General features: G+C 41.7%; 1 protein-coding gene across 2 annotated transcripts; it reads left to right on the top strand.

Moving 5' to 3' along the window:
- The first annotated feature begins 10 nt into the window (after positions 1 to 10).
- Positions 11 to 27,602, top strand: tmem245 (transmembrane protein 245). 2 transcript variants are annotated; one of them, XM_022192986.2, is made up of 18 exons: positions 12 to 789; positions 4,143 to 4,260; positions 4,816 to 4,911; positions 5,990 to 6,097; positions 8,050 to 8,253; positions 8,330 to 8,499; positions 10,646 to 10,669; positions 12,968 to 13,072; positions 16,170 to 16,252; positions 16,348 to 16,438; positions 16,526 to 16,624; positions 16,714 to 16,845; positions 19,667 to 19,789; positions 22,179 to 22,324; positions 22,396 to 22,496; positions 22,596 to 22,770; positions 23,196 to 23,390; positions 24,901 to 27,602. In XM_022192986.2, the coding sequence occupies exons 1-18, from the start codon at positions 148 to 150 to the stop codon at positions 24,947 to 24,949; spliced, it is 2,661 nt and encodes an 886-aa protein (XP_022048678.1). In that variant the 5' UTR covers positions 12 to 147; the 3' UTR covers positions 24,950 to 27,602. The 2 variants fall into 2 exon arrangements, with proteins under 2 accessions (XP_022048679.1, XP_022048678.1); XM_022192987.2 differs by lacking the exon at positions 10,646 to 10,669 and having other exon boundaries at positions 11 to 789.
- The last annotated feature ends 337 nt before the right edge of the window (positions 27,603 to 27,939 follow it).

The raw sequence follows: 27,939 nt of genomic DNA, 5'->3' as shown, positions 1-27,939 counted from the left end.
AACAACAACAACTATTATTATTATTACTAACATAAACAATTCACAATTTTTTTAAAGTAAAAGTTCAGTTAAGAGTACAGGAAGTGTTTTTCCTATTTGTACTCCATTTCCCATGATGCCCCTGGGCTTTTTCCTGACAGCTACGTCATGTGTTTTCCTTCGTCACGCGGAGCTGAAGCGGGGAACATGGCAGACGAGGAGGACTCGGCGCCGGAGCCCGCCGCCGCCGTCTCTCCCCCGGGGAGCCCTCAGGTCGGGCGGCCTCACTCAGTGTCCTTCTCGGAGAGCTTCCAACCGGCCGTCGGGATGATGAGCCAGCTGCTCAGCCAGCCGTCGTCCCTGAAGTTCGACAAAAACATCAAGCAGGCCTTCTACAACACCGGAGCGATGATCTTCGTGGCGATCTGCTGCGGGGCGGCCGTGCTGGTCTACTTCATCCTGGAGGCCTTCCTCCGGCCGCTGCTCTGGGCGGTGCTCTGCGGGACCTTCCTCCATCCCTTCAAGTACTCCCTGGCTCGGCTTGGCCGCTCGTGGCTCAGCGGCCTGCAGGACACCGGGACCCCCATCGTGGTGGGGACCCTGCTGGTCCCGGTGTGGTGCGTCAACTACGGGGTGGAGACGATGGGCCGGCTGGTACTGGAGAGGCTGACAGTGCTGCTGGTGATCGGGGCCGGGGCGCCGCTGGTCTACTTCCTCTACCAGTTCTGGAGGGTCATCGGGATGCAGGTGATCCTCGGACACGTCTGTGCGGTCATCGGGGCCGCGCTGGACTGTTTCCACGCTGTGTGGGTGAGTGAAGCCAGTGTCTGATGACAATGGACCCTCTGTGGGTGTCAGTCACTGTTTGGGTCTATGGTCCAAATCTACCTCACATAATATTTGCTTCTATCCAAATGCTTCTTGGCTTAAGTACTGTGTGGAACATACATGCCAAGTCTGAGAACCACAATCCATCTTCTGTCATCTAAATCAAGACCATTATACAACATAAAACCCTTAATTCAGGATGTAATTAACAGAAAATGAATAGTTTGACGACTGATTATCAATTTAAAGTGTAAAAATGAAGTGGCTCCAGCTTCTCCAGCCTGAATATCAGCTGATTTTCTTGGTCTTGTGATTGTAAATTAAATATATTTCGGTCATGGACTGTTGGTTGAGCAAAACAAACACTTTGAATATAAAAAACTCAAAGGTCAAAAAGGTCAAAAGGTTCTTTATTGTCATATCATTCCACATTTGCACATGAAACAATACGAAATTGGACCCTGGTCCTGGTTTCAGCCATCAAAACAATATAAAAACACTCTCATAAAGACAATATAAGTAAAAACGTGCTTTTATTCGAATATTCTATGTCATTTTAGAGGCCAAAATAATGGAAAAGCTAGTCTGTGAATTAAATCGTAATAACAAAAGTAGTGAATAAAGGTCCCATATTGTGCCACTTTTCAACAGATTTATGAAAATCTCACATGTCCCTTGAATATATCTTTTAGTTTTTCAGCTGGAAATACTGTAAAGATGGTTTATTGTACCACCACTGCATAATTCCTGGGTTTAGGGTTGTTCTAGACCTGCGATTTCAGTGTCTGAAGCTGGCCACGCCCCCTTCAGGAAGAAGACTCTCTCTGTGTCTGTGACTGACAGTAGAACAGCCGATACAGATGCAAAAGAGAACGAGACAAGGACTTTCTATTGCTTCTAACTTTTTCTTTGAGCATTTATTTAACATAGAAATACTGCAGAAATCGAAGTACACCGCCGTTGTTTTTAATTTGTGCGAGTTTATCAAGTGATGCTAACTCCTGGGCTACGTTTATTTCCAACTGGGCCACTCAACACTGAAACATACATGTTAAATAGTTATTAAATTAACATACCAAATGTAAATAAATAAATATATTTCAGCCAAGTTTTGTATTAACACTAAGATTTTAGCTTTTACTGCAAATGTAAGTCAGATCAAAAATTTCTTATTCTCTTTGATCACTAATAATAACTACTGGCCTTGGGGAAAAAAAACCTTTACGTGGACATACCTGTAACTGATAAATGTTGGATTAAAAGCTGCCACCTGTGTCATCTTTAACATCTCTAATAGCGACTTATTCAGTTAACTTCGATGCAGAAAGTTTGTTTCTTGGAATATGTGCCCGAACCTGAAGTCAGCTGATTTCATTTGCTGCAGTTCCAGCATCTGATCGATCAATACTTTATTATTCCAATACAGCTCCTGGGGGCCTGAGCTCTGCTTAGCTTTGGCCAGATCCAAATTGCATTAACTGTTCCTCCTCGGACAGCGTGCTCTTTCTCTGAATGCAGAGGTGGACCGACACAGGGTCTCGGTTTATAAATAGGAAGGAGGACGTTATATTGAATTACATCAAAAGATTTCTTTGTGTTGAGATCAGCCAGTAAAGTTATTGTGAGCAGCTGATATCAGACTGGAACATCTCATCTCTGGGTTCTAATAAGGGTGAACAGTTTATTCTAAAAGATTTTTCAATTTGATTAACATAATGCCACAGATGTAAAACGTGATGTGTTGTTACGACATGAGACACCATCAAAATATTAACTTCTTCTTATTCCACTGTGTTTTATTACATTTTTTCAAACTGATATAGAAGAGTCTAACATGGAAAAGTTATCACAGTGACTCTGTAAACTTACTCATTAAGTAATATTAATTAAAATAAAGTGCAGCATCTCTTAAATACTAAATTTCCCAACATTGCAGCCATTTCTCTGCAGTATTTTCCTTCAGTTTCTTCTGATTTGTGAGCTTCACTGTCACTAAGGATAATGGAATGAATCTGTAAAATCACTGACACAACAGTTTAAATCCTGGGTCAGATGTGCTGCATTATGTATATTTTAATTAGGGCTGAAACACTAGTTCCTCTAGTTGTTCGAGTAATTTGAATACTAAAATTCCTCGAGGCAAAATTCTCTGAATCGAGGCTTCGTTTAATCCACTGCACACCAGACCCCAGGTCACTAACTGGACCCAGACTTCATCCTATACAGGCCTGGACCTATAATCAATACATTATAAGGGGATTTTAAATTTGGCGGTATGCTTCTGTTTTAACCGGTGTGGATTTTCTAGTGTCTACAGCGATTATCCGATTAGAGGCTGAACTACAGTTTAACATCGTCAGGCTGTCTTTGTGGCTCAACAAAAGCTAAAACCTGATTCAGAGTTAACAGGTATGAAGGTGGTTTTCATCCTTCTTTGTTTACTCAGACTTTCTGCTTCAAACTCATCACACAAACACTAGCATTTAACAATCATTTGACTCATTTTCTGCTCAAAATAAACCGATCGCAAACCGGTTGTTTTAATGAAGAACAATGGGGAGCATAAAATATATGATGGTAAAAAGCTGCAAGTGGAAATGATGCAAGACAGGATTACTGATAGAAAAGTGTTTAACATGCATAATGTATTTATTTTGCCCATCAATGCAGCTGATTATTGATAACAGACAGCTGCACTATAAAACTATAAACTTCATATATTCAAACACGTTATTGTACTGAAGAGCATGAAGGTCTGACATTGTCTCATAATGAAGGGAATCGCTTTAATTTGTGGCCAAATCAAAGTGAAACTAAAGTTACTGATTGAATATTTTCTGTAGTAAATACTAATAAACTGATCTTTTTTTTAAAAAAATTTGAGTTCTACGTATCTCCTACAGTAGCAGCAGTTTAAACGGACCAAAGATAAAAACATATTAATGTGATTTCTGCATCACCAAATAAATACATGTGGGATTCCCATGGCTTTAATTTTAGCTGAATACACCTGTACTACACTATATATGTACAATACACCTGTATAATACTATATATACCCCTAAAATACCCCTGTGCTATGCTCTACAATGCAAATGTATTATACTATCTACAATACATCGCATATTCTCGCCTGTGTTCTACCAGGGCGGTTATTTCTGTTGCACAGTGCGCTCACTTCCGCTTTTGATGCTTTAACTCCAAGCGAGGAATCTATTGAGTAATCAATAGAATACTCAACTACTAAAGTAACTGATAGCTGCAGCCCTAGTACAGTACAATACTCTCTAACGTCTCCTCTCTTTTAGTATTGTTCCTCCTTTGTTCCCTCTCAGGTTTGCACTGTCGTCGTTGGCTATTTGCTGGCGGTTTGCTTTAAGTGGAGCCCCCAGACCGAGCGCTACCTCAGGGCCGTGGCTCTGCCGGTCTGGGCCGTGCTGCTCTTCTTCATCGGTGAGTGCGGAGGTCTGCAGAACCTGCTCAGGCCTGCTGGATGTCGGTGCATACTTTTACACAAGCTCCCTCTTTGCCTCCGAGGAGATTTCTGCTAATTCTGAGTGCAGCAGGCTTCAGAAAATGAGCCTGCAGTGAAAGACAGTGTGTTCTTTTCAGAGGTGAGGGGAGTCGAGCACTTTTCTGCTTCAGATAAGCTCCCGTCTGTCTCCACGCAGCGCATGCAGAGCTGCTTAGTAAGATGAGGAAGGCGTTTGTATTTTTAGCACACTTAAGGGCTGCTGCAGGCAAGTGGTGACCTTCAGATGTGAAATGTGAAAAGTGACTGAGAAATTTGAAGAAGTTCTGCTCAGGCAAAGAGCAAGAAGGAGAGCGGTTGATAAAATGTCATAGAGATGCCTTTACAGTGATATTTTATGATTATGTGTATTTAGAAATATGACTCACAAGACAAAGTAGTGCCCCAGAGGTCAACATTACTTTCATAGCCTGCAGATTAAAAGCCAGCTTGTTTGTCTGTGTCCACTGAGTAATCGGCTTCATTTCTCTTTCCAGTGTCTCTGACTGGCTCGTGGAGAGTTCCCATATTTGTGGTTGTGGTTGTTCTCCTTATCGTGGGCTCTCAAGAGAAACCGCCTGTTTCTAACCGAGGTGAGGATTTATGGACACGTGCATGTCGACATTTATGGCAGTGAGAAGCCTTTACACCAACTGGGTAAGAAGAGCACAAGTAAATGTTTTTTTTTAACGGACTACAAAGAGCTAAACTTCACCTGAAGACAGGAGAGTGTATCATTCTTCTCATTTAACCCTCTAAACCCGAAGAACTTTCTGAGGGCCTTTATTTGCTCCTATCATGTTTTTACTCGCTGTGGGCTCGTTTTTCACTGCAATATAAAGTCCTGCGCCTCTACCCGAACAGAACGAGCATGGTAATAAATCGAGAGAAATGTCTTCTGTGCAGTATAAAACTGTTAAAAGGTCATAAATCATTAAAAAAGAGAATAACAAAAGTTGATTTTCTTTGATTATTTATGCTGCAAAAATGGAAAATCCCTGCAATAAACATGTAGAACATTTTGCAGTGTCAAAAAGTGTAGCCAATACTGGAAACAACTCAAGCCATGCTGCATTTATTTTACTGATCCAGTATGTTTTATTTTTCTCCCACTTTCTTGTCATTTCATCAGCTTTGCATACATGCAGCCTGCAGTTAAGTGAAAAAATACCAGAATTTTTTGTCACAGGACCGTTGGTTCCAGCTGAGCCACTATTATCTTCCCAGTTGTGCCAAAAAGTGGAGAATTTTTTAATTTTTTACAGATTCTTTTAAAGGAAAGCAATTTATTTTTGGTGAATTTTTGAATGAAACATGTAGAATGCAGTGATTTTGATCGAATTTAAAGCCGAGATGTGGCTATTTTCCCTGATGAAACTGAACATCACACGTGTTTAGTCGTGATTTTATTCTTGTTTTTGGCTCTGGTTAATGCTGCAATTTTCTGTTTTTTCTTTTAAAGATAAAATGCCTGTCAAACCCACCAACTAGTTTTGCATTTCAGCGGTTTAAAGCTCTGCAATACATCAAATAGTAATGTTGAATTTTGATCAAACCTTCTTCTGATGGACTTTGATGAGTTGCTTTGATCGCGTCCTGTGTAGCTTTTTGTTTTTACATCCTTTGTCTTTGTGTGTTTCAGCTATTTTCATTCTCTTTTCATCTCTCCAGGAGAGCTGTCGGGGCAGATGCTGTCGTTTGCTGCTAACACTATTTACATGGCAATATCCTGTAGCAACTTTCAGGCTAAAACTCGGTCCAGAGAAAACTCCAGCACAGGTAAGACAAATGGTCGGTGCATCACAGAACATCTTTTAATACTCAAAGGTGAACGTGGAGGAAATGTCTTGGCTTTCTCATTTGCTGCTGTAAGAGAATCATCATCAGTCCACGGTGATGCAGAGTTGTGTGTCATCTATTATGATAATAAAAATAAACTTTATTTACAGAGCAGCTTTCAAAACTGGAGTTGCAAGATGCTTAACAAAACATTGCACTAAGCAGAGCATTAAAAAGCGATGATGAAACGTTTAAAGAACACACCAAAGCCTGAGTAACATGAACGAAAACATTTAAAAAAGGGCTAAAATGTTTTGTACGTGCCTGTCTGCATAAGTGGGTTCTGAAAACTTTTTGAACTGAGCTGTGCTGACTATGAAGAGGAGCTTGTTTCACTGTGTTTGTAAAAGTATAGTCGCACTCTTTGTTTTAAACCTGCGCCGTGGAACTTCTAACAGCAATCGATTGTTTGATCTGTGAGGTCGAGATGCAGAAAAAGGTGTTAAAAGTTCAGAGATGTAAAGTGCAGCCAGACTGTGTAGCAGTTTAAAAGTAATCGAGAGAATCTTAAATTGAATTCTGCACCAAATGGAGAGCTGGTGTAAGACATCCAGGACGAGTGTTTGTGAGTTTTAAATCAACCGTTACCAGGTAGCTGTCGCAGAGGCAGGTGAATAGTGAGTTGCAGTCGGCCTGTTAAGAGAAAATAAGAGTGTGTAAAAGCTGCTGAACAGTGTTTGTGAGGAGTATTGGTTTGATCTTAGCAGTGGTTCTAATTCTGAACCACAAGTTTTGATGTATTTGTTAAAATTGAGGTTTGGATGAAAAACAACTCCCAGGTTTAGGCTGACTGCTTTACATTTGTTTATAGTAAATAAGCAGGATTTCAGCTTGATACTGCATGAGAAAATGTCCAGCCATCCAGGCCTTGATTGCAGTAAGGCAGTGTTACAGAGAGATTGTAGATCGTCATGATTGTCTGGGCCAAATGAGATGCATTGTCCCTAAAATAAGTAGTAACCTCCTCCTTGGATGTTTTCCTCTTGTATTGCTTTTCAACATTGAATCACGGCCGATTAAATTTGGCTTTTTGACAAGAATTTACAAAAAATGTGTTTTTCCCTTTACAAGCATCATCCCCACACCATGATGCTGCCACCACCATGCTTCACACCATGATGCTGCCACCACCATGCTTCAGGGTGGGGATGGTGTGTTGATGGTGTTTAGTGTTTGCCAAACACAGCATCTCGTCGGTCTAGTCAAAACTCTCAGTTTTAGTCTCATCAGATTAAATAACTGTCAGGAGAATTTTCTGAAAGACACACCGAGTCACCTTGTTTTTTTCAATGCAGAGTTTTTTTAATTCTTGCAGCGAGGAGACAAGCCTGACGCAGAGGTACAGGGCTGTCTGAATATTAGATTCTGAAGTACGCATTTTTATACAAGTTATACAACAGTTGGAAACTGTCACAAATGCTCTTGATTCCTGCTTAGCTCGTGATCATCTCCTGATTTGCCTGATATAACCAATAATAATAACCTTCTTTATATTTTTAATTAATTGATATTAAATAATCTGTTTTAAGAGTCCAAATTAAATTTACCATGATTCAGTGTTAAAAAGCAATAAAAGAGGAAAACTTTTGATAGTCATTCTATAACTAGTATCTAGGAGTCATTGGTGTAACAGTATCAGGACAGAAGGGTGAGGTGGTGAATAACAGGGCTCAGGAGCAACACACAAACTGAACAAAATGGGTCCTAGGACTGAGCCCTGAGGAACCCCACATGATATGAAGGCAGTTAAAGAAGACAAGTTGTCCACACTTACTCTGAAAAGTCCGTTTGTTAAGTATGATGAGAACCAGGTCAGAGCTGTTCCACTGCTCCACCATGTCGAACATCGTGTCTACAGTCTTCCTTCACTATAAGCTTCTTCTGTCTTCAAGATGGCATCCAGACATTGGATCCCGTCACTGCCACCCCTGGGTTCCCTCGAGGTTCCCGTTCGTTACCAGCCGGCCTCTTCCAGAGAGAGCAGGGCTCCCAGAGAGCCAGCGATATCTACTTCATCCTGCTGGTCTGGGCCATCGTTCTGGTTCAGGTGTGGCTCAACCTCTGGATCCTGCAGCTGCTGCCGATCCCCGTGGCCGGTAACGAACACAAACACACACACATGAACAATCCCCCGTTACCTGCTTATGCTGAGCTGTTGCCCTGCTGCTTTAGTTTGGGTGCTGAAGAAACTGGTGGTCCGCTTTGGTCTGAAGAGCTTTGCAGAGCGAACTCTCTCCTCGTGGTGGACGGTGTTGGAGAGGTTTGGACGTGAGCGCGAGGAGGCCTTGCTGCCCGGACCGATCAAAGGACTGGCTCAGTTCCTGCTGCGTATCGACACTAAGGTAATGCCTCTGTCTGAATTTTCTCTCTCTGTGATTTTTATTTAATCAAACACGTATTTTGTGCCGGTTCATGCTGTATATTCGTCACTGTCACTTTAAAGGCCCTCAGTGGCTCTCAAGGACTGTCTGGCTAATAAATCTTGAAGGTCAGGACTGCTGGGTTTCTGCAGCTTAAAGGCTAGAGAGTACGTGTTAAAATAGTTCAGGAAAAATGAAGTCCTTTAAGTGAAAAGCAGCTCTGCCTGTGAAACCTGTGTATCAAGTTATTTAAACCCTCCGAACACTGAAACCTGCCAGCAGTTCAGTGGTAAGTTATCTTTGAAAATCCACAGAAGTTGCAGCATTTATCAGAGATAGAAAGTCTAAAAATATTTAAAAAAAATAGGTTTCTCGTCTTTCCAACGTACCTTATTCTGATCATGTGTGACATGCATTTCAGTCAGAAACATGAATCAAATCTAAGCTTAAAATAGTAGCATTTCTTCAAAGTCACATTATTTTACATGTCTGCAAACAAGATTCTGTAAAATGCAAAAAAAATCTGCATTTTTTTTGCCCAATAGAGAAACCCTAAGTGACACAGCTGTGACCAACAGTCAAGTGATAAAAAAAAAAATATTTGGCTGAACTGCAGGTTGTGTTGTAGATAGGAAACAAGTATGGAAACATATTAAAGACTCTGAAAGTGATGTTTAATGTACTTGATCAGTCAAATAAATGCAGCTCAGTTCAAGAACAGTGTATGAAAGAGCCGGCAAGATATGTTCAGCATGGTAAAATATCTTTCTGGCATTGCTGAGCAGAAACGTGTGAAAAATAAGTAGTTTGTAGAGGCTGTAGAAATGTAAGAAGTCAGACAGCCATAGTGCGTTGAGCCACCATTTGTCTGACTAACTTGTGGCTGAAAATATACCCTGAAATACACCCAGACTTCATTTAAAGACAGGCACACATCATCAGATTTATTTACAACATCTCCTCCGACAGCTCGTGGCGGTTGAGGATGCCGCGCACAGAGATCTTGTGTTTCACCTCCTAGGCTAGGCGCAAAAAGTCAAGATTTCAAAAAAAAATTATCTACGATTCTGAGACAAGTTCTGATTTGGTGAATTAATGTTATGATAAACTAAATCAAGGTTGTACACCTAGATTCTGAAATATGTTGATGTTTTGGTTGGTAAATTATGGTTACAAAGTTACAAATCCAACGTTGTAAATTAAATCCGGATTATGAGACAAATCAAGACTCTAAAACATAAACTATCATTGTTCTAAACTATATCCGAGCTGTAAATCCAAGACAGTGGAAAAAGCCATGATCATGACAGTACATCAGGCCAACAGTAACTCTAGATACTGACATCAATGAGATTTCATGGCAATAAATCCAGATCCACTGTGAGCACTTTGAAAAATGTGCATGCTGAAAAAAATCTAAGAAATTCAACGTTTTGTTTTTTTGTTTACTTATGATTTTTAGACTTGTAGCCGTGCCATTTTACACCAGCTCTAATCATTTGGTCCTTGTGTCATTTCTGACCTTCCCTAAAAATTTCATCCAAATCCATTAGTCCGTTTTTGAGTAATGTTGCTAACAGACAGACAGACGGACAAACATACGCAGATCATCACATAACTTCACCACGTTCCTTGACGGAGTGATGAAGTAATACACTGTACATTAATTCGACTAAAATATGTAAATAGGTGAATAAATGTAGAAATAAATTAATAAAATTAGTTCTAATAAGAGTGTTGAACAAGTTAATGCTTTAAAAACCGGTGGAGCTTGCTTCATATTCCATCCCTCTGCTGCCCAAAATAACAAAACACTGCTTATAAAGAGAACAAGACTCATTAAAGAGGCATCTGAGAAGAAGCAATTCTCTTTTCAAGGTTTTATAAAATGGCCTCGTCGTTGACACCTCCTCCTCCTCCTGTGCTGTGGGATGTCACCGTGTCTTTGTAATCACACTGGTTTGCATTGCAGTCCACACTCCCTGTAATAAAGCCCTGCCTGCCACTTCCTGGTCCCTCACTGCCTGTACCCAGACTGTGTTTCTTGTGGCATGGGTACATGTAATGACTGCTGCACAGATCTTTTCCAATAATAATCTTCCCAATGTCTCTTTGTCTCCTCCCCAAGCTCTGGCATTGGCTTAACAAGCAGGTAATGATGTGGAGGAGCAGAGTGCTGAGAGAAAGAATCACCTTTCAATAACCTCACGATTTATTTCTATATGTGTGAGTGTGTGTGGAGGTGTGAGCACACCTTATAGTAGCTTGGACTGGCGTTTTTTTTTCCCTTTACCCATCCACTGTCACCACCTCTGTCATCCCGTCTTAACGTCTGTCCTCTCGCTGCTTCCCCTGCTGGTGTTTTTTTTTTTTTTTTTTACAGGAAGCTACAGTCGGAGGCGGGACTTGATCCCTCGGCCTCGTCTGTAACTTCCCTGCTTTGATCTGTCACTGGCAGGTTTGTCTTGAGAGTGTGTGAGCTGCACGGAGAGAAGGCTGATGTAGAGCGAGCAGAGTGGGAAGAGTTTCACAACACATGTGGGTGAATGCAAACCTGATAAAAACTATGGGTTCAGGGACGGGATACGGACAAAACAATGGAAACACTAAGTACAGGAACCTTTTAACTTCAGAGCTTGTCTTTGTGGTTTTGTATACTGGATGTTGTTGCAGGTTTTAGGGACCAAAGATGAAATATTCACTATCTTTTTCTTGGCATCAGCAACTCCCGCTGAAAGACAGAAATATGAGTATTCATCCTCAGATAGAAGTTGTCCCACACAGATGTGCTCTTTACTTCTGTTTGATGAACATTTTCTAAAATCTAGTTGTTACAGAGTCTATTTAACAAACAAAACTAAATTGTGATCTGCTTTAATGATTTATGTCTCCAGTTGGGGGCTGAATATGGAACCCTCTAAGGGTCAAGGCAAGAACTTTTTGATTTGCGTTCTTCTCACAACTCTTTGCTTTAACCTTGCACTGCTTTTGCATTCCCTCACAACAATACCACCCTCACAGAGACAGTTTTCTGCACTTTTACATTTCCTTGCAGTACTTTAATGTTGCTTTTGCCTTCCCTTGCAGCACTTCTTACCTCTCGTGATCCTTTTGTGTTACTTTTTCCTTGCACTTCTGCTTACCTCCAGCAGCTCTTTTGCATTCCCTCGCAGTAGTTTTGTGTTGCTTCACAAACAGTGAGTGATCCCTAGCAACACTTTTGCATTCCCTTGCAATACTTTTGAATTCTCTTGCAATACTTCTGCGTACCTTTGCAGTTGCTTTGATAGTTTTACATTTCTTTGCTGTACCTTGGTTTTACCTTTTCCCTCTTGCCGTGACCTTCAGTGGGCTCTTGCAAGTATAAGATCTAATCATTCAAACAAACTCATGCTGTGTTTTTAGAAGAGCCATCAGAGTATTAAAGCATTTTTAATCTGTCCTTAGTGAAGCATAATAGCAGCAAAATAGCAACCTATCAGATTATATGTATTTTTTTTGTATGTACAATTGTATTTTTTGTAATTTCTAAAGCTGTAGTCTTAGTGTGAGCAGAAAATGCAGTGCTGGTAACTACAACCAATCAATGGTCTCTTGTTGTCTCAATTACTGGTGAGATATTTGTTGTTACTTCATACTTGGCTACTACTAATTTGCCTCTTTGATTTCCCAAATGACTAATTAAAATCCCTTTTATTGCGTGGTGTTTCCATTCTTTTGTTAACCAAGTTTTGGCTGCACTGAGTCGAAATCATGTCAGTCACTCTGATCGCTGTAATTCTCCTCCTTTAAGGTAAGGCTACAGTATTAGACTTGGTAAAGATAAATCTGATTGGATTTATTATATGTCCATCTTAAAGACTCCATTATAAGGATGCAGAATGGCCTTTGCTGACTTCCATATCATGTCACCATCCATATAATACTGAACCATTAAGCCTAATGACAAAGAGGCGTCCCCTAACAGTCATTTATCAATTTACTCCTGTAACTTGATTGATTTAATGCTTTTGTGACATTAATACATGAGCAGAAATAGACAAATGAAGGCTAAAACTGGTAATAAACTGTTTTGAAGCATTGAGAAACCTGAGTTTATGAGTGAACACTGATGAACTGAATCTGAAGTAGACTTTACTGATAGACTCACAGCAGCACACATTCTGAGTTGAACTCCTGCTTGCATTAATGCTGAAGGATGTGTGCATGTACTAGCTCCTTTAGTTGACCACTTCATTGTCCCCAGGGCCCAACGGGGGCATCTTAGATTAGATCCAAAATGGCTCCTTCACACGGGAAGAACACAGGTTTCTCCATGTGTCTGATCACTGTATGAGTTTACCTCCTTCAGAATTGTACTAACGTTTAGTCTTCTCTACCACCTCCCTGTTATTTCCCCCCCTTTCTTCTATTCCTTCCTGTTCTTTGTCCTCCCCTCTCCTCTCTACAGATGATTGTGTGGTTGGAGCGATCTCTGGATAAAATCATCAGTATCTTCATCATCTTCCTCCTGGTCACAGGGACGCTGCTCATGGCGCTGCTGCTGACCGCAATGGTAAGTTTCGTGTTGTGTTTTGGTTTATCCACAGACTTTCATCTGTAAATGCCATACCCCCAACACCTTTCGCTCTCATACAGCCCCATGTCATCACACTCCCACCTCTGTGCTTCACTGTAAGGACCATGCATTCACTGTGCTAGTCCTGGTCAGGTTCACACCAAACATGATGGACTCCATTTGTGCCAAATTTATTAATCTTGGTCTAATCTGTTCAAAGAATGTGCTCTTAACATCTTAGCAAGTGTGTTTTTTAGTGAAAAGCAAGCAAAGGTTTATTTCTTGGAAGTTGTCCATTGTGGCCAGGCGTAAACTTACCGTGACGTCACCCGTTGGTTTCAACGCTGAGAAAATGAAGCCCGGATTTTGCTACTTCCTGGTCACCGTTTTGGATTTTTGGAGCCAGTGACGTAAAAAGCGTCATCAAACAGACTGGACCGGAGAGCAACTAGGGGCAGGATTGGCTGAGGACTCTTATCCCGCCCACATTTTACCGCAGAGGCTTCTGTTGCTGTCTATCAAGTATAGCCACGCCCCCTGGCTCCTCCAACTTTAACGATTTATTTAAAATTCAGTATTGATTTATTTTAAGATCGACCACCTGATCTCTCATTTTGACCATGAAAACTAACGGGGAAAAAAATCCTGAGCTGTAGAACATCAGTCTATCAAATTTTATTTTTTCCAAAAATGAATTGGGGTCTATGGAGCAAAAGCTTTTTGTAGCCAACCCTAGCGGACGGCGTGATATTGCAAGTTTTTGACACTTCCGGGTTGGCTTCAATTCTGGAGCCAGATGCTACGTCCACTATACACACGTGGACAAAATTGTTGGTACCCCTCAGTTAAAGAAGGAAAAACCCACAATTCTCACTGAAATCACTTGAAACTCACAAAAGTAACAATAAATAAAAATTTATTGAAAATTAAATAATCAAAATCAGCCATCACTTTTGAATTGTTGATTAACATAATTATTTAAAAAAAACAAACTAATGAAATAGGGCTGGACAAAAATGATGGTACCCATAACTTAATATTTTGTTGCACAACCTTTTGAGGCAATCACTGCAATTAAACGATTTCTGTATTTGTCAATGAGCGTTCTGCAGCTGTCAACAGGTATTTTGGCCCACTCCTCATGAGCAAACAGCTCCAGTTGTCTCAGGTTTGATGGGTGTCTTCTCCAAATGGCATGTTTCAGCTCCTTCCACATATGTTCAATGGGATTCAGATCTGGGCTCATAGAAGGCCACTTTAGAATAGTCCAACGCTTTTCTCTCAGCCATTCTTGGGTGTTTTTGGCTGTGTGTTTTGGATCGTTGTCCTGTTGGAAGACCCATGACCTGCGACTGAGACCAAGCTTTCTGACACGAGGCAGCACATTTCTCTCCAGAATGCCTTGATAGTCTTCAGATTTCATCGTACCTTGCACACTTTCAAGACACCCTGTGCCAGATGCAGCAAAGCAGCCCCAAAACATTACTGAGCCTCCTCCATGTTTCACCGTAGGGACAGTGTTCTTTTCTTCGTATGCTTGGTTTTTGAGTCTATGAACATAGAGTTGATGTGCCTTACCAAAAAGCTCCAGTTTGGTCTCATCTGTCCAAAGGACATTCTCCCAGAAGCTTTGTGGCTTGTCAACATGCATTTTTGCAAATTCCAGTCTGGCTTTTTTATGAGTTTTTTTCAGCAGTGGTGTCCTCCTTGGTCGTCTCCCATGAAGTCCACTTTGGCTCAAACAACGACGAATGGTGCGATCTGACACTGATGTACCTTGGCCTTGGAGTTCACCTTTAATTTCTTTGGAGGTTGCTCTGGGCTCTTTGGATACAATTCGAATGATCCGTCTCTTCAATTTGTCGTCAATTTTCCTCTTGCGGCCACGTCCAGGGAGGTTGGCTACTGTCCCGTGGGTCTTGAACTTCTGAATAATATGAGCCACTGTTGTCACAGGAACTTCAAGCTGTTTAGAGATGGTCTTATAGCCTTTACCTTTAAGATGTTTGTCTATCATTTTTTTTCGGATGTCCTGGGACAATTCTCTCCTTCGCTTTCTGTTGTCCATGTTCAGTGTGGTACACACCTTTTCACCAAACAGCAGGGTGACTACTTGTCTCCCTTTAAATAGGCAGACTGACTGATTATGAGTTTGGAAACACCTGTGATGTCAATTAAATGACACCTGAGTTAATCATGTCACTCTGGTCAAATAGTTTTCAATCTTTTATAGAGGTACCATCATTTTTGTCCAGGCCTGTTTCATTAGTTTGTTTTTTTTAAATAATTATGTTAATCAACAATTCAAAAGTAATGGCTGTTTTTGATTATTTAATTTTCAATAAATTTTATTTATTGTTACTTTTGTGAGTTTCAAGTGATTTCAGTGAGAATTGTGGGTTTTTCCTTCTTTAACTGAGGGGTACCAACAATTTTGTCCACGTGTGTATATACAGTTCATGATTGTGGCTCATGTTCTGAAGTGTTCTTCACATTGTCTGAGCTTCACAGGAACTCTGATTTCCATTGATATCCCTTGTTTCAAGTCTGAATCGGTTACTGTCTGTTTCTCAGAGCTAGGTTGTAAAAATAGTTTGTAGTGTCTGTCTGTAGAGGGATTTTAACAGTGGTACTGTGGTTTGTTCTGTCCCTCCTGATTGCTGCTGCAGCTGTGTTTAACTGATTTTAGTTGATCTTCCTGTAAACTTTTCATCTTTGCAAAGCCTCACAATCAAATTATTTCAGTCTTCTGTTCCGTCCTTTTCCACGTGGAGCCGTGATGCAGATAGAAACAGCTCAGAGGTCCAAACATGAGGAAGTTCTGACGTTCACAGCTCATTTTATAACCATGTTCCTGTAGTTAGGCTGATTGGAAATCACAGCTGTACTCAGTTTAGTTTCAGAAATCACAGGTGTAGCCACTTTTGTTGGATTAAGTTTCGGCTTTGAGGCCTGAACTTGCAATATAGTCTGTCTAAAGTATTTGTTTTTTATTGTAAGTAGATACAGTTAGTGAGAAATGATGTAAGTTGAAGTCATTTGACATTTAAGGAATTTTGCACATTCTTGTCTGAATTAGCTTTTATCTCTCTAGGTACACCATGAAAGTGCTCACATCATCGACGTAACCAGCAACCTCATCAACGAGACTGTTTCTAACCATCCAGAATGGGCCAAGTAGGACACTTTACCCTTTTTATTCGTATATTTTTCTTTTAGATATTGTTTATCACTTGCTGAACCTCTTGAATTTCTCTTGCAACCTGCTCTAGTTGGCTTCCAGAGGCTCGTGTGGTGCAGAAAGCTCTGAATTCAGCTGCTACTAATGTTTATCAGCATGGGAGAGAATGGATAACGCAAAAGGTCGGAACAATAATTGACAGTGATTAAGAAAATATAAGCAAAAACAGAATTTTGACAGCCAAGACTAACCTTTTCCTTTGTTTGCAGCTTCATAAGATGTTAGGAGACAAAGTGAACCACACTGCCGTCATTGAGAAGCAGGTTTTGGAGCTTTGGGACCGACTGTACCACTCCTGGTTTGTGAAGGTGGTGTGAAGCTGATTTTTTTACTGGCTCCCAAAATTGCATACTCAATTTTTGCAGCTTTATGTAAAATATCATATCTATGTTTGCAGAATGTGACCCACTCAGGACGGCACCGTGGACAGAAGATGATGGTTCAGAGGCACAACAGCTGGTTAGGGGACATCCTGGACTGGAAGGACATCGCTTCTTTTCTGCAGGAAAATATCGAGACTCTGCTATCTGTAAGTATTTAACAGTGTGTGTTAATTGCGGGAGACGATTTGCATGTATTTTGCCCTCCCACAGTGATTTTAAAAAGTATTTAGCCACCCTGTAAGTTTTCTCTTTTATGGCTTTTCCACTTTGAATAGCGGTTAATTTAGTTTGACTTTGTTCGACAAGAATTTACCAAAAAAAGACTCTTTCATGTCAAAGTGGAAACGGATTTCTACAAAGTAATGCCAATTAATGAAGAATATAGATTGTAGAATACTCAATTGTGTAATTATTCAACCCCTTGAAAGTGACTCAACTGTTAGACGTGCAGCAAGGTGGTGCTCGAAGTGGTGAAATAGTGTCCGGTGAAGTAACTGTAGTATGAAGACACCTGTATTGAGAAAGTCCAGTTGCTAGTTGCTGTGTTTGACGAACATTGCACATCATCACAAAAACATCATCTTCACTGTGAAGCACGGTAGTGGCAACATCATGATGTGAAGCATGGTGGTGGTATCATCATGATGTGGAGCATGGTGGTGGCAACATCATGATGTGGAGCATGGTGGTGGTATCATCATGATGTGGAGCATGGTGGTGGTATCATCATGATGTGGAGCATGGTGGTGGTATCATCATGATGTGGAGCATGGTGGTGGCAACATCATGATGTGGAACATGGTGGTGGTATCATCATGATGTGGAGCATGGTGGTGGTATCATCATGATGTGGAGCATGGTGGTGGCAACATCATGATGTGGAGCATGGTGGTGGTATCATCATGATGTGGAGCATGGTGGTGGCAACATCATGATGTGGAGCATGGTGGTGGTATCATCATGATGTGGAGCATGGTGGTGGTATCATCATGATGTGGAGCATGGTGGTGGCAACATCATGATGTGGAGCACGGTGGTGGCATCATCATGATGTGGAGCACGGTGGTGGCATCATCATGATGTGGAGCACGGTGGTGGCATCATCATGATGTGAAGCACGGTAGTGGCAACATCATGATGTGAAGCACGGTAGTGGCAACATCATGATGTGAAGCATGGTGGTGGCAGTATCATGATGTGGAGCATGATGGTATCATCATGATGTGGAGCACGGTGATGTATCATCACGATGTGGAGCACGGTGGTGGTATCATCATGATGTGGAGCACGGTGGTGGCAACATCATGATGTGGAGCATGGTGGTGGCAATATCATGATGTGGAGCATGGCGGTGGCAATATCATGATGTGGAGCATGGTGGTGGCAATATCATGATGTGGAGCATGGTGGTGACAACATCATGATGTGAAGCACGGTAGTGGCAACATCATGATGTGAAGCACGGTAGTGGCAACATCATGATGTGAAGCACGGTAGTGGCAACATCATGATGTGAAGCACGGTAGTGGCAACATCATGATGTGAAGCATGGTGGTGGCAGTATCATGATGTGGAGCATGATGGTATCATCATGATGTGGAGCACGGTGATGTATCATCACGATGTGGAGCACGGTGGTGGTATCATCATGATGTGGAGCACGGTGGTGGCAACATCATGATGTGGAGCACGGTGGTGGCAATATCATGATGTGGAGCATGGCGGTGGCAATATCATGATGTGGAGCATGGTGGTGGCAATATCATGATGTGGAGCATGGTGGTGGCAGTATCATGATGTGGAGCATGATGGTATCATCATGATGTGGAGCACGGTGGTGGTATCATCATGATGTGAAGTATGGTGGTGGCAGTATCATGATGTGGAGCATGGTGGTGGCAATATCATGATGTGGAGCATGGCGGTGGCAATATCATGATGTGGAGCATGGTGGTGGCAATATCATGATGTGGAGCATGGTGGTGGCAGTATCATGATGTGGAGCATGATGGTATCATCATGATGTGGAGCACGGTGGTGGCAACATCATGATGTGGAGCACGGTGGTGGCAACATCATGATGTGGAGCATGGTGGTGGTATCATCATGATGTGGAGCATGATGGTATCATCATGATGTGGAGCACGGTGATGTATCATCACGATGTGGAGCACGGTGGTGGTATCATCATGATGTGAAGTATGGTGGTGGCAGTATCATGATGTGAAGCACGGTGGTGGCAGTATCATGATGTGACGATGCTTCTCGACAACAGGCCCTAGAAGTCTTGTAAAATTAGGGGGTAAAATAAATGCAGCAAAGTCTAGAGAAATCCTAGAGGAGAACCCGCTGCAGTCTGCACGAGAACTGTGACTTGGGTAAAGATTTGTTTTCCAACAGCCAACGCTACATAGAAATGGTTTCAAGACAACAAGGCGAATGTTCTGGAGTGGCCGAGTCGGAGCCCAGACCTCAATCCAAATGAGAATTTGTGGCTGTTCACTATTGATCCCCATTTAACCTGACAGTTTGAGCAGTTTTGCAAAGAAAAATAGGGTAAATGTGCTGCATTCTGATGCCGTCACTTATTTTCCATTGAGTATTTTAATTAATTGACATTGCTTTGTAGAAATCTGTTTCCACTTTCACATGAAAGGATCAGTTTTCATAAATGCTTACCAACTGGCCAAATTATATTGACCACAATTAAATGTTGAAAAGCTATGCAATGGGAGACATTCCAAGACAGGTTGAATACCTTCTATAGGAGCTGTAGATGTGTCAGTCCATTATTTATCAAGAATACTCAGTAAAGCGAATGCCTGATAAAAGCACTGCCTCGTTTGGCTCCTAAATAGGTCTTCAAACCACTGCAGGTCATAAATCATTGAGATATTTATAAGTATGTGTCTCAGAGTGCAGTTTTCAGTTGGATGCCATGTTTACAGCTGCTGTGTTGTGTTTCAGATCCTGGAGTCTCTGTGGGTGGTAATGAGCAGAAACGTCGGCCTCCTCATCTCCACCACGACAACTCTGTTCACCGTCTTGTTCCACAGCGGCACGGCGCTGCTCAACTTCGCACTGAGTCTGGTATGAAACGCTCTGAATCATTTAGTTCAAACGGAGGGGCTGTCTTGTTTGGTTGGTTGCCAGCGTTGTGCAGAACTGGCCTCCCTCAACCTTGTTTGCTTGCTGCATAAAAGCATCAAAAATTCCAACTGAAGGCAAAACTGATTTACTCTGAGGAACAAAAAAACATCTTCTGAAGTTTGTATTTTCTGTGCAATATGTGCAAATATTTCACCATTGACAGCATTTTAATAGATTTATTGTCACAATAATAACGGTAATTCTACATTTCTATGGTACCTTTAATGCAAAACATGCAGCTCACAGGGCTTTAGTGTTATGCTCCCCACCATGGAGCACGGTGGTGGCAGCATCATGATGTGAAGCATGGTGGTAGTATCATGATGAGGTGAAGCACGGTGGTGGCAGCATCATGAGGTGAAGCACGGTGGTGGCAGCATCATGATGTGAAGCACGGTGGTGGCAGCATCATGATGTGAAGCACGGTGGTGGCAGCATCATGATGTGAAGCACGGTGGTGGCAGCATCATGAGGTGAAGCACGGTGGTGGCAGCATCATGATGATGTGAAGCACGGTGGTGGCAGCATCATGATGTGAAGCACGGTGGTGGCAGCATCATGATGTGAAGCACGGTGGTGGCAGCATCATGATGTGAAGCACGGTGGTGGCAGCATCATGATGATGTGAAGCACGGTGGTGGCAGCATCATGATGATGTGAAGCACGGTGGTGGCAGCATCATGATGTGAAGCACGGTGGTGGCAGCATCATGATGTGAAGCACGGTGGTGGCAGCATCATGATGTGAAGCACGGTGGTGGCAGCATCATGATGTGAAGCATGGTGGTGGTATCATCATGATGTGAAGCACGGTGGTGGTGGCAGCATCATGATGTGAAGCACGGTGGTGGCAGCATCATGATGTGAAGCATGGTGGTGGCAGCATCACAATGAAGGGGTGCTTCTTGGCATCATGTCCTTGAAGGCTTGTAAAGGTAGGTAAAAAAAAAAAAAGTGAAATGAAGGTAAAAAATAATACTGAAACGAAGGCAGTAAATAGAAATATTAACAAGCAGACATTCAAGATTAAAATGATGTAATCTATTACCCAGAAAAGAGTGCAGTAAAAATGATCTGTTTTTGTGTAGATTTTCAGTCATGCAGGTTATGATGATTTTAAGAGCTTCACTAAATAGCAGCTGGACTTCTCTTTTGGTTCCTGAAGGGTTTTTTGAATAGGTTCCCCCAGTTTGTAAGCAAAGCTGCATCTCAAATGATCACTTTGTTGTTGTTGTGGGTAGCTAGAAGGGCTTGTGATAGGAATTTGTTGTGTATGTTGGTCGTGAGCTTTATGTACAAGAAGAAGGACTTTAAAATAGATTCTTTAAGATACAGAGAGGCAACTGGAAGGATGTGTTTACTCTTCTTTGTTCTTGTTTGCACACTAGCAGCACATATTGTGGATAAGTTTCAGCCTCTCAGTGGAGTAAAAAGTGTAAACTGTACCCATCTTCCCCAGATCCCAAACGAACGCAGAATGCAAGTTGTAGAGTTCTGATTTACTTACAGGAATTAGGACTCAAATTTAATCTTCAGGGTGGACGTAAGCCAAAATAACAACCAAGACAACCTAAAACAGAAGCACTAAACCACAATACCTTCCACTTAAACAGGAGCAAACAAGTGAACATAAGTGGCTGTCCACACCTACAAACTCTAATATGTGACTGAAAATCCACCATATAACAGAACTGCACGTACAAAACCTGGATGCCAGCGTGGTCGGTTGGTTGGGAGGCAGATGGGCAGATTCCCTGAGCCCCAGCGGCGCCATCTTGGCTCTTTTTATATTCGTTCGTCTTCAGCTGGCACCGGCAGACTCCAATTTGAATCACTGACCGCACTTACCTGGCATCACTCGCTGTTCTGTATGGAGACAGAACACAGAATGAACAGAGCACAACTTGACCGCAGTTGTAACGACGATAAAAGTGAATTTTTCAGTACCTTGCTGCGTCAGGAATGGCTCCATCTTGGTTACGTTTCTAAGATTCACAAATGTCATCTTAGTCCCTTTTGTCTAGAATAACACCCAGATTCATTTGTCTTTTGATTTTTGAGCCAAGTAGTGAAATTTCTGTTTTATCCTGATTTAGTTTTAGAAAGTTATCATTCATCCATGTGTTTAATGTTGAAAGGCAGGCAGTGAGAGAGCTAAAGCTTGAGAGGACGCATTGACATTGAGAATAACAAACAGACAAGATGGCTCGTTGTACAACCCCAGAGATGAAGTTTCTCTGACTCATGGTCCCTAAAATACAGGAACCATGCAGCCTCTGTAAAACAAGAACCGCTCTCCATGTTTTGTGTTGTTTGCTGTGTTTCTGCAGGTGATCTTCCTCACCACTCTCTTCTACCTGCTCAGCTCCAGCGGGGAATACTACAAACCGGTTAAATGGGTGATCAGCCTGACGCCTCTCTCCCAGCCCGGACCCTCCTCCAACATCATCGGCCAGTCTGTGGAAGAAGCCATCAGGTAGTTACAAGCTGCAGCATCTAAAAATACACCTGAAGGAGCTGGTGTCTGACCTTGAGTTTGTTTTGCAGAGGAGTGTTCGACGCCTCTCTGAAAATGGCCGGCTTCTACGGCCTCTACACTTGGCTCACTCACACCATCTTTGGCATCAACGTCGTCTTCATACCTTCTGGTGAGTGTTAGCGGCAGATTGCGCCGTCGGTGCACCTGCCAGGCCTCGGTGTGCGCGGTGTTTCCTCACCCTTTGAATCCCTTCTTTCCTGACCTCCAGCTCTGGCCGCCATCCTGGGAGCGGTGCCGTTCCTGGGGACGTACTGGGCCGCCGTGCCGGCCGTGTGCGACCTGTGGTTGGCTCAAGGCGAAGGCGTGAAGGCCCTGCTGCTGCTCATCTGCCACCTGCTGCCCACGTATTTTGTAGATACGGCCATCTACTCCGACATATCAGGGTACGTGTGTGTGAGCGGCTTGTTATTTGAGCAGATTTCATACAAACCGCCTGCGACTGTTGACATAATACACACAGTGTGAGAGGAAACTGTGCTGTTAGTGAAGCCTTTAAACACGTTCGAAAAACTCCACCACGAAGCAAGATTCATGTGTTAGCAGTGGAGCTTCAATCTGGATTTTTCAAAGGCGGCTCTCTTTTAACCCGCTAGATCAGGGGTATATAGTAAAGAACTATTTGTTCCCTTTTAAATTTTTAATTTAAATTAAAGTGTTCAGCTGGAACTCGTACGTGGAACTCTTTGTGATTGAGCATTCAGAATTAGTAACAGTAGCTGCCAAAAAATGTTTTCCGTGAAAGTAAAGTTAAGCGTCTTTAGGTTTCTTCCTCTGCTATTCCACTGTATTTAAACCATTTCTTCTCCAGTGGTGGACACCCGTACCTGACTGGCCTGGCGGTGGCGGGCGGAGCTTATTATCTGGGTCTGGAGGGGGCGATCATCGGGCCGATCCTGCTCTGCATCCTGGTGGTGGCAGCCAACATCTACAGCGCCATGCTGATGAGTCCCAGCTCTGCTTTGCCGACGCCGGTCCAGCCCACCTGGCCTCTGCACCCCATGAGGTAAAAACTACACCTGGAACACATGCAGACAACAAACCTCCGCACACGAATTAACACGATAACTGGATTAAACTGTGTTCCAGATTTCTCTGCTCTTGAAAACAGTTGTTGGATAAGTTGTCATTGCAGCATATGGGTCATTCAGTGTCCACAAACTGAACCGACAAGGATTTGAAAACTTCTGTTTGGTCAACAAGATCTGGCAAAATCCTAAAGTTCCACTCCAATTATGTTTTTTTTTATTCTGATTTTTTTAAGTTTGACCATCTGAGCTAAATTTGATGATTTCTGTGATTCTTTTTTAAGCCTCACTGTTCAATTATTTTTTAATAGAAGAGGTTAAAAGTTGTTCTAAAACTTTTGCAGAATTATCTTTAGTGCAAATCGTCTTTCTAAACTGATCTCAGCCCCCAGAAGAGGCTTTACTGGGATGAAAATCCGTGTCCTCTCTTCAGTCATTCCTCCAATTGTAGAGTTATTGATCCTGCAATTATCTCAAATAATTAAATCCATCTGTTCTAATCAAACTCTCACATGGGTTTGAGGAATCAAACAAACCTCATTAGTGAAAGCAGGAGTTTTTTCATTACAAAAGAATCTGGAAACAACATTTTCTTCTTCAAACTTCTACAAACTTGACTTTTTTCCCCACACTACTCGACACACAACCGTTCAAAGTTTGGGGTCACCCAGACAATTTCATGTTTTCCATGAAAATTCACACTTTTATCCATGTGCTAGCATAACTGCACAAGGGTTTTCTAATCATCAATTAGACTTTCAACACCATTAGCTAACACAATGTAGCATTAGAACACAGGAGTGATGGTTGCTGGAAATGTTCCTCTGTACCCCTATGGAGATATTCCATTAAAAATCAGATGTTTCCAGCTACAATAATCATTTAGCACATCAACAATGTCTAGACTGGATTTATCATTCATTTAATGTTATCTTCATTGAAAAAAAATGCTCTTCTTTCAAAAATAAGGACATTTCTAAGTGACCCCAGTCTTTTGAACTGTAGTGTACACTAGAAAGATGTTTCACCATGCTGAATGTATCTTCCAACAACTTTCTCATAACTTTGCTGTATACTATTTTTGAGCCACACTGCTTTTATTTTAGTGACTTAAGTAAGTTTTATTTTGCTCTAAATCTCCTTTATTTGTTTTCAAACTTGCCTCTTCTTCTGCAGTTCAGCTGAAACGTTTACCACAACTGGCTAATACAAATGGTTTATTTTCTATTTTAGACACGTAAAATAATTTAATAAAATATCACAGGTTTAAACTTAGATTATGTTGATTTTCCAGATGGAAGCATAAGTCACACATGATTAGTTCAAAGACTATTAGAAAGCTGAGCAGTTTCTGGCTGATAAATGGTGTCTTTAAGGTGTTTTCTCTTCAAGATAACACACCTTTGAAGTTCACATACATCAAATCCTTGAAGGAAAAAAAGCCAAACATACCAACGTTGCATTCCTCTCTTGCTTCATTATTCTCAGGACCTTCGCAGAGTCGACGCCGTCCGTCACAAAGAAGCCGACTGAGTGACAGCGGGTGGGACGTTATCTGGGTTCCCATTGGCTGATTCCTCAGGAGAAGCACTCCCCTCCTGTCGCCGCCCGGCTCAATTGGCTCGCCAAGAAGAGACGGCGGCGTAGCGGCTGCTCGTTTGTGATGCTGAGCAACACGGCAGCAGCTCCTTTAATCCAGCGCTCTAAAAAAAAAACAAGCAAAGTAACCCCAAACTTGAACCAACAACATCGGATTGGGTTTATGTTCGTGTGCGGTACAAACGCCAATCATACGATCTCTCTGAACTCGGTGCCTGAATTCATTTTATACTATTGAGAGATGCCTAAAAATTACTCTGTGGTTTGTGGTGAATTGTAAGAAGATCTATTTTATCTACGAAGCCCCTGATCTCCGCCCTGCACCCCCCAGGCTACGCTGTGTGGTTGTGCACTGTTTAAACTCCTACCTCTCCCCTCATGGAGGCTCCAGGAGAGTCTGCAGTGAAAGTTGGTTTGTTTCCAGATGAACCGAACACAGAAGTCTTCGTGTCCGGCTCAAGAGAAGCAGTTTTTTTTTTCTTCTAAGTTTAACTTATTAATTTACCTTTCGACGTCAGCTGTGAGTTTGCAACACTAGCTTCAATAAATACTCGGGAGGGCTGAGCTACGAAGCAAGCTTTGGAGTAAATTCACGGTTTCTGCAAGACTGATGGAGCAGATAGGAGGTACATATAGCACAGGCATTCTGGAGATCGTAGAGCTTCCTGCTGTGTTTGTGTCCCGTTAATAGAAAGCATTAAACAAATCGTGAAAAGCTACTTTCCTGGAACGTTCGGTACAAACCGTTATAAATTTGGACCTACAAATTTAGAATAGATGAAATGTATATGCCGATCCTTGCGTAAAGCTTGAATTAACCTTCAGCTAGCTAACTTAAGGTTTAACGCTGACTTTTTAAGGCTACGAAGCAGATTATGTTCAAGATAGTCAGACTTTATGGATGTAGACTTCAGGTATAAGCCTGCAGGTTTCACTGTATATTTTACATTTGCTTTCTTTTCGCCCCCATCTGCCTGTTACTAATTTCAAAATCCCCTTTACTACAGAAAACTGCAACAGTTTTCTTAACCAATAGATTTGTAGCGTTATCAATCAATAACACGAATTGAGTGCATTGACAACGCTCTTTTTCTCATATCATAGCTATTCGGTCATTATCCATTAACCATCACAGAAAACTTTCCCATGGTGCCCCTTTGCTACCAAAACTCCCACATTTCTTGACGACAAAGAACTGCCCAGACTGTGACCGCCTCAGTAGCTACACCTATTAAACAGTGAGAAGCTCCACCTGGTGGTGCAAACAGATACTACAGCTAATCGTCACTACTTTGCAGGGGCACTGTTCCTGCATCCTGGGCTTAGCTTCTTTTAAGTTTAAAAAAAGAAAAATTCTCAGTCAGCAGAATGATAATGAGGTGCAGTCAGACCATTGTTCAGTGCTGTGGAGAATGGTCTGACTACGCAGGATTACAGTTGAGATAACTGGGATAAAAATCTGAGCTAGAAGTTTTTAGCGTCAGATTTTCAGTGAAGGGGGCGTAATCTTCCTTGCTTTATTTTTTATACATAATTAGACATTTTATGTTTCTGTAAGCCTCTGTATAGTGATATCATCCTAAGACAGAGACCGAAAACAGGACTAAAGCCTTGTTGACGATATAAAATTTGCAGTGAGCCTTCTTAACGGTTTAAATGACATTTTGAAATTTGTTCTTTCCTTGCTCCCGAAACTGTTCAACACTACCTGATTGCAGCTGAAAGAGTGAGGCAGTTTTCCTTCCTGCCCTGTTTCCTTTAGCTTGTATGGTAGTTTTAGGATTACAGTTGGTTCTTCTTGTCCATGTTTTTCATGTAAATGTGCTTGTAGCCAGATTCATAAACGCTGGTTGACTGAATGAGTTTTTAGTTCAACCTGACTGATGTTTGGTCTAGTGAAGCCAGATGACAAAGAAATCCTGGATTTGTTGAACTTGCTTCGTAGCACAGGCCTCTTGTTTCCCTGGACCAGGTTGTTTAACGGTTTTTAGTTCGTTTTTTCCTAATGGACGCAGGTTTAGACCGGTGACGTGTTGGATTCATTCGTTCTGAGCCCGACACGATTACTGAGGAATCTGTTGGTACTTTTAATAATTTATTTGATGCTTAAGGTTGTCTTTATTTTAACACTGCATGAAAACAAGCTTTTTATCCTCCTTACACCTAGCTGGTCTGCCAGTACTGAAGCACGTTTACACTCGGAGCACCTTGATTTGACTAATTCTGTGAGCACTTTTGGGTTCTGGTACAACTGTGACCTTCATCGCATGACTCCATCAGACCTCAAGTCCTTTAGAGATGTCTATATTTTCTACCCGCCTCGTGCAGTCTTCAGAGTTAAAGCACGTTCCTGAAAGGAGAGAAGAAAGTAGTTTACATTACCTTAAGCTTTAATGGACAGGTGAATCGTGTCATATTGATCATACATGGCTACCGTGTTAGCTGTCTGTCTGAGGATGATGGTGGGATTTTCAGAACAAACGTGTGCACTGTTCAGCTAAAATACTGTTGTTTTCCTTTGGTACTGTTGCCGTGTTTTTTATTAAATACTGGATATGCACTGACATAATAAACATGGTCCATAAACTGCAGTGACTTTGTGTCTTTTCTCATTTGTTGAATGTCTTTTTACTAATGCTAATCATTCTGTACAATGACTTTTTTTGAACGATTTTTTTTCGTGACATAATATGACGGTTTTTGAGCGTCATAGGTCCGTGTACATTTTGGCAATTGGATTTTCCATTCTGAAAAACAGAAAGACGAGTGGTTATTTGATTTTCGCTTTAAAATACAAAAAATAAAATTGAAATACAAGGCGTTTTTTCTTTTCACGATCAAAAAGGGATATATGAAATTTTAAAAATGCTTTGATTTTCATTTTATATTCAGAATAACAAAAACATAAAATCAGGAAGAGGCCCCGCC

The sequence above is a fragment of the Acanthochromis polyacanthus genome, chromosome 12 (assembly GCF_021347895.1).
Source record: "Acanthochromis polyacanthus isolate Apoly-LR-REF ecotype Palm Island chromosome 12, KAUST_Apoly_ChrSc, whole genome shotgun sequence".
NCBI lineage: Eukaryota > Metazoa > Chordata > Actinopteri > Pomacentridae > Acanthochromis > Acanthochromis polyacanthus.
Note: the sequence above shows the minus strand (reverse complement) of the source record. Positions and strands in the feature narration are given on the sequence as shown.

Bases quoted from the DNA above. Each gene is read 5' to 3' on its own strand.
- tmem245 (XM_022192986.2), top strand. From the start codon at position 148: ATGTGTTTTCCTTCGTCACGCGGAGCTGAAGCGGGGAACATGGCAGAC. The intron at 4,261-4,815 runs GTGAGTGCGGAG...TTCTCTTTCCAG, and splicing joins CGTGCTGCTCTTCTTCATCG to TGTCTCTGACTGGCTCGTGG. The intron at 8,500-10,645 runs GTAATGCCTCTG...CTCCTCCCCAAG, and splicing joins TGCTGCGTATCGACACTAAG to CTCTGGCATTGGCTTAACAA.